General features: G+C 32.4%; 1 protein-coding gene across 1 annotated transcript; it reads left to right on the top strand.

Moving 5' to 3' along the window:
* Positions 1–201: 201 nt before the first annotated feature.
* Positions 202–3,514, top strand: LOC107832687 (alpha-farnesene synthase-like). The gene is made up of 7 exons (XM_075248636.1): positions 202–393; positions 466–736; positions 1,285–1,660; positions 1,740–1,958; positions 2,066–2,207; positions 2,733–2,981; positions 3,093–3,514. Exons 1-7 carry the CDS (start codon positions 271–273, stop codon positions 3,381–3,383), a joined length of 1,671 nt encoding a protein of 556 aa, XP_075104737.1. The 5' UTR covers positions 202–270; the 3' UTR covers positions 3,384–3,514.
* Positions 3,515–6,696: the final 3,182 nt, after the last annotated feature.

The following is a 6,696-nucleotide window of genomic DNA, read 5'->3' on the forward strand; positions in this document are numbered from 1 at the left end:
ATGACGAAGAAGAAGAAGAATTAAGTAGAAAAAATACTGTCGACTAAGGGTTTCTTTCACTTTGTACGAAAGTTTAGATCTGAGAACATGATGAACGAATGGTAATAGAAACACGTGACGTATTCAATCAAACTGCTACATGAAATTAATCAGTCAGTTTACCTATATAAGCTCTTAGAAGTTATGAAAGGTCTCCACAATTATTCCTGTATCTTCTCCACCTCTATTATCCCAATATTGTGTCCCAATATTGTGTCCCTTTTTTCCACTATGCAGACTAATAAACTTCATAGTACTATTAAAAAGCAAAGTCTGCCTGAAAGGAAGATTTGTACCTATAAACCAAACATTTGGAAATATGATCATCTACTTACTCTTACAAGTGAATATTCTGTGAGTATTTAACAACTTTTATCTCTTAATTAATGTTCATGTTCGAAATACTTTTAATAATCGCTCCTGCAGGAAGAGAAGTACAAAGTTGAGGCTGAGAAGCTAAAAGAGGAAGTTAGTTGCACGTTTTCAAACAGTACTATTAGTCCACTGGACCTGCTAGAGCTTATAGACAGCATTGACAAACTTGGACTCAGTTGTTACTTTGAGGTTGAAACCAAGGAAGCTTTGGAAAAGATAATAATGTCCGTGAAAACTAGTTCCAGCTCGAAGGAGGAGAATCTGTATGCTACTGCATTGTGCTTCAGGCTTCTCAGGGAACATGGCCACCATGCTTCACAAGGTTATCAATAAGTTAATTAATAATGTGTCTATCTATCATCTAATTAACAGTGGAACAGCTAGGATTTAGACTATGTAGATAGGGGCGGCTCAATAGCATTAGAGGTCTAAACCAAATTATCTTAATAAAGGGCCTTAACTTTATTTAGTAAAAATCATACATTGTATTCGTTAGGTAGAGGATTTAATTTCTAATTAAGAAATAAACTAAACAGGTCGGATAAAGAGAAATATCTGATTTAGGAAAACATAGTTGAAATTGGAAAGTAAAATTGTTGGTAGAGGAAAAATGAATCCATAATCTAAAGGAGGTAAATTTGCTAATTGACGAGAGATAAATTAACACAATAATTTAGTTATCGATCATCTGAATTACCTCGACCAAATAGTAGAAAGTGACGTAAATTTAATCTTTAATACTGTAAATAAAAGATATATAAATTATAGTAATATATAATAATTGTAAGTTTGACTTGATTTTTGAGGCCTAAAAAGAAATATAATGTCTTTCTAATTTAATTTCTTGTTGTTTGTATTGTTGTACTACAGATATGTTAAAGGACTTCTTCGATGGCAAAGGAAAGCTGAAAGTCTCAGATGTGAAAACATTGTTGGAGGTTTTGGAAGGGTCATATCTGAGCATGGAAGGTGAAAACTTACTAGACGACACACGATTGTTCACAACAAAAAACCTCAAGAGCCTTGTATCTAAATCAGATTACACATTTACTAATAAGGAATATAATTTGAGCAATAGCTTGAGTTTTCCATTGGCATGGAGAGTGAAATGGTATGATGTTAGAAAACATATCTGTGCTCAAGAACTTGAATGCAACAACACAAATCCAATGTTGCTCAAGTTGGCAAAACTTAACTTCAATATAGTTCAAGCCACGCACCAAAAGGATCTCAAACACGTATTAAGGTACTTAAAATTAACATGTCAAATGAGAATCACTTTCTTCATGTTTTTATATGAAAATAATTTCTTGTGAATTTAACAGATGGTGGAGGAATCTTTCCATAGTTGAAGATTTGAGCTTTACAAGGGATCGGATAGTGGAAAGCTTCTTTTGTGCTGTAGGAGTTGCCCCTGAGCCTCGACATGGAAACATGAGAAAATGGCTCACCAAAGTGATTGAGTTGGTGCTAATAATAGATGATGTTTATGATATTTATGGTTCATTAGCCCAAGTGCAGCAATTCACTCGTGCCATAGAGAAGTAGGTTCTCGTAAACTCAACATTTGATACAAGTTAAAATTAATTAAATACTACTACGTACATACGTAATAATCATGCATAAAAGGAGATTTTTCACATTTAATTAGGTGGGATCCAAATGAAGTAGAAGGACTGCCAGAATGTATGCAAATCTGTTTCAGGTCATTGCATGATACAGTAAAAGAGATATCTGTTGAAATTCAACAACAAAAGGGTGGCCTTTCAGCATTACCTTATCTGAAACAAGTGGTGAGTACTAAAGTAGTCTTCAAATATATATGCCGAACTCCTTTTCTCCTATGCTAAATACTAATAATGGCATCAGTTGTTTCAGGAGATAAATGATACTCTATTTAAATAAAATCCATCATCCAAATTTTCCCATAACGTAACCTAAGCTAAAGCAACTATATATATATATATATATATATATATATATATATATATATATATATATATATATATATATATGTATATGTATTCTAGGTTACTGCATGCATTCATACTAGATGTATTATCATGTTACTTATTTACGTATATACTCCCTCCATCCCAAAAAAGTCAATTTGTCTCACCTCAAAAATGAAGCTGTAATTGAAAGCGAAACTTACCCTGTAGTGTCATTTGGGGGTTATAAAAAAAATAAAAAATAAAGGTACCCTGTAGTCACGTCTTTCCTTTTCTTGTTGTCTAACATGTGTTCATTACATCTTTTACATGTCTCTTTTCATGCACGTCTTACGAAAGTCTTATGATATTGTTTCAATAATTCAGTGGCTCAACTTTTGCAAAGCTTTGCTGTTGGAAGCAACGTGGTATCACAAAGGTCATATACCAACACTTGAAGAGTACCTTGATAATGGGTGGATCTCATCGTCAGGCCCTTTACTTTCTTTACATGTGATTTTTGGTCTAACAAATAAAATAACAAAAAAAAATCTTGATTTATACGAAGATTGCCATGAAATTATTTACCACACTTCCGTTGTAATTCGACTTTGCAATGACCAGGGTACCTCAGCGGTAAAACCTCAAGCTTTTACCTCTCTCTTTTTTTGTGCTTTCCATTCTAATAATTACCCCCATTTCCCCATTTGGCCAGTTCTTAATTTTTATAATATTTCTTTCACGTAGGCGGAGCTAGAGAGAGGTGATGTTGCTTCATCAATTTTATGTTACATGCAACAAGAAAATGTATCAGAGGATGTAGCCCGAGAGCATATCAAAAGCATAATTTTGGATTCGTGGAAAAAGATCAATTACCACTTTAATACTGTTTCTACATCACATCGAAAACTTGTCAAGCATGTAGTAAATGAAGCACGAATGGCACATGTCATGTACCAATTTGGAGATGGATTTGGGGTTCAAGATGGTGAAACTCGAGATCAAGTCCTCTTCAACTTGGTTCATCCTATTACATAATTTCTGTAATAATCTTGGCCTATTCATATTCATGATGATAAGACATACTTGTAATTTATCAAGAGAAGAATTACAAATAAAAATCAATTAACATTTCTTTAAGAAATACGTGAAAACAGTTATTGACTTGAGTTGAAGAACTTTATGGGATGTCCGCGAAAGGACCTTTAGTTGAAGAAAGAGGAAAAAATTGAGAAGGGTAAAAATTAAGAAGAATTCATGTAAATAGCCGCCCACGCAACTGTTTAAATAAAAAGTAGTCGGGAGATGTATAGTACATATATGTATATTTGCATATATAATATATACATAATCATATAGAATTAGTATATAATCTATATATATTGGCTAAGAAAAATAATCAGTGAACTCGACCGACTATTTATGTAAAAGTTAGTCCAACAGAACCTTTAATTTTAGGAAAATTACCAGTTATGTCTATTTATAAGTTGTTCATTACAAAAATTGATCAATTCATAAAATATTACTAATATAAGCCAAATATTACTATTAGCCAAATGGAGTATTACTAATATTTGGTGTTAGCAGCCGGCAAATTATTAAGTCTAATGCATGCAAAAATGCAAACCTTTACGGATCTAGTTAAGAGTACAAAGATTTAAATATTTAGTGGACAAATCGAAGGGAAGAAAAAGTGAAAGTTACACAAGTGGCTTCCTGTGCTTTCTAATGCCTCTTGATACATTGACTTTGCCTTTTTAGTATTCTTTTCTTATTTTTATTTTTCTTGATATTCTTTTAATTTGAGTGTGGGGTAAATATGAATTAAAGAAAGAAATAGCGTATTTTGCTTTCGAGACACTTATTAAATTTAAACCTTTTAAAATTATAAAGAGTTGACAAACTCTTTTAGTTTTCTGTGGCACCAATGAAGCTAGATTGGCTAGCAATCCAATATATTGGATAAACCACCATAAGATTAGGGTCCTTTCCTTTATTTTAAAAGGTTAAGTTTTTAAAATGGAAGACAAATGTTATCAAATGCTTTTGCTCCATTCCAAAATTTATTTGTAGCAAGAAAATATCAATTTTTTGCTTTCTTTTAAGTATGTGTTATTAGCAAGAAAATATCAATTTGTAGCAAGAAAATCATTTTTGGGATGATTTGGTGAGGTTTTGAGGTGGTTTGAATTGAAAATTCGGAGTAAAAACTGAACATGAAAAAAAATAAATTTGTATCACACAGTGTATCATTTGTGTATCACATATGTATCATATTTGTATCAATTGTGTATCACATATATATCCATGTATACCTGTGTGTGAGATACATGCATGATACATGTGTCGCAGAAGAATTTAATGAACTCGATTTAATTACGAATTTTGAAATAAAATCAGTCCAAATCACCATCAATCTTCCTCAAATTTTGTATATTGACTTATCTATATGTTTTCAATGAATTTCAAGTATACCCATTGAAAAGGTTCCTTTTTTTCTTAGAATTTTGGAATATTGTATTTTTTTTTTTGTATTTCATCACCTTATTTGCTACCGCATCCATGAAACTTCCTTTCCTTCTTGCATCTAATATTGCTAATCACGCTTAAAAATATGAAAAGTAATTTTTGCATGTGATTCTTTGAGAGAAAGAATCTTATTTATTTAATTTTTTAATTTTTATATGTGCTTGGCTAGTTTTGGTAAGTTGAGACTTATTTGGGACATTTGTGTAAGTTTCCCTTAATTTCATATTGGCCAATATAACTAATAATTAAGATGGTGAATGGGTTGAGGCTACAATTAAATTTAGAGGCGGATCTAGCTTGTAATCTACGGTTTCAAAAGTGACCCAATAGCCTTTTGCGCTCAAGATCATATAAATTTATTAAAAATCCATACATATATTTATAGATATTTAATTATAAAATTGAGGACATGGCCCTTGATAGAAAGGTGTGGAAGTAGAGTATTAGAGTTGAAGGTTAGAAGGCAGTTAACTATTTTTCTACTACATACTGGGTTTATGAGGCTAGTCTAATAATGTCTTGTCTTAGGCTGCTAGTAGTTCATATTGTGTTCATACTATTTTTTCACTCTGTTTTTCTAGTACCTTACCATTGTTACTGGTTAATTATTGTTATTACTTTTTACATCTATTTTTCTGGTTCTTAGGTTGCGGGAAATATCTTTTTGGCCGATATATCGTCTCTTTTCGTCTTCTTGAGCCGAGAATTTATCGAAAATAGCCTCTCTACACCTCCAGGGTAGGGGTAAGGTATGCGTACACACTACCCTACCCTCTCCACTTCTAGGAGTATATTGGGTTGTTGTTGTTGAAAGTGTGTTTGAACATGAATTTTAATTGAAAAAAGTTAAAATTTTGTGAGTGCAAGAAAAACTTTCACCCGACAACTGCTCTAAACGGAATTTTGGGAAATTGAAAAAGAAAATCAATATTTTCAAATTAATCATATTCCATAAACAAACAAACAATGTTTTAAAAAAATTAAAAAAAGAATTGCCAAAATCTATGGAAAAATGGGAGCTATGGATTTCAAACCACAATTCATATTGATGTGACTACTTCAGGAGAAAAGTCTAGGATACTTAGAAATATATCTTTGTGTGGCTCAAATTTCTTTTGATTTAGACTTATTTACTGAATCGTCTATATAAATCGTTATTGTAATCGACATGGTCCATTACATTTATGTTCTCTCGTACAGTAGTACTATATTATAGCCATCTAGGACCTGTTGCACATTTTTTAAAAATAATGTGTACTGTCTAAATCGATCTCTCCTACGACATGGTAGGTCAGGTTCGGAACATGGCTATAAAGGACTGAAGATTGACCCTAAGTCCCACGGGTTAAACCCGGGGTTGGAACGCATGCCTTCGAGAATATCGAGGTCGTGATCCCGAAATCGATCTTAGCCCCGAATGAACTCGAAAAAATATTATTAGCATAACAGAAGACCGAAATATCCGTAATCGGTCGGATATTACGGCGAGAATCTCGGCATGTATCAATAAGGAACTGACAATCAGCAAATCAAGAGATTTTTGACCTTTTATAAAATTATACCTAAAGTAGGATTCCTATACTATATAAAGGGGGTTTGATAATTCATTTAGCACATTGTAACACGCATTCCAAAAAAATACATTATTATTATTCTTTTTAAGCTCTTATTCTTCTGAGTATTGATACCGATCGAAGTGCATTCGGCTCGAGGGTGGCTAACCTTTCAAGGCTGAAATTGTCCAATTCGTGTAGTTTGCATTTACTTTATCATTATTTGTTTCAATCGCAATATAATTTATCATTTTGTGTCAAGTTAATCC

This window comes from Nicotiana tabacum, unplaced genomic scaffold (genome assembly GCF_000715075.1).
Source record: "Nicotiana tabacum cultivar K326 unplaced genomic scaffold, ASM71507v2 Un00006, whole genome shotgun sequence".
Classification (NCBI taxonomy): Eukaryota; Viridiplantae; Streptophyta; class Magnoliopsida; order Solanales; family Solanaceae; genus Nicotiana; species Nicotiana tabacum.

What these genes read in the sequence shown, in the direction of transcription:
- LOC107832687 (XM_075248636.1), top strand. Translation starts at nt 271, where the DNA reads ATGCAGACTAATAAACTTCATAGTACTATTAAAAAGCAAAGTCTGCCT. An exon ending in TGGCCACCATGCTTCACAAG is followed by an intron (nt 737 to 1,284) that starts GTTATCAATAAG and finishes GTTGTACTACAG; the next exon opens with ATATGTTAAAGGACTTCTTC. An exon ending in TTCACTCGTGCCATAGAGAA is followed by an intron (nt 1,959 to 2,065) that starts GTAGGTTCTCGT and finishes ACATTTAATTAG; the next exon opens with GTGGGATCCAAATGAAGTAG.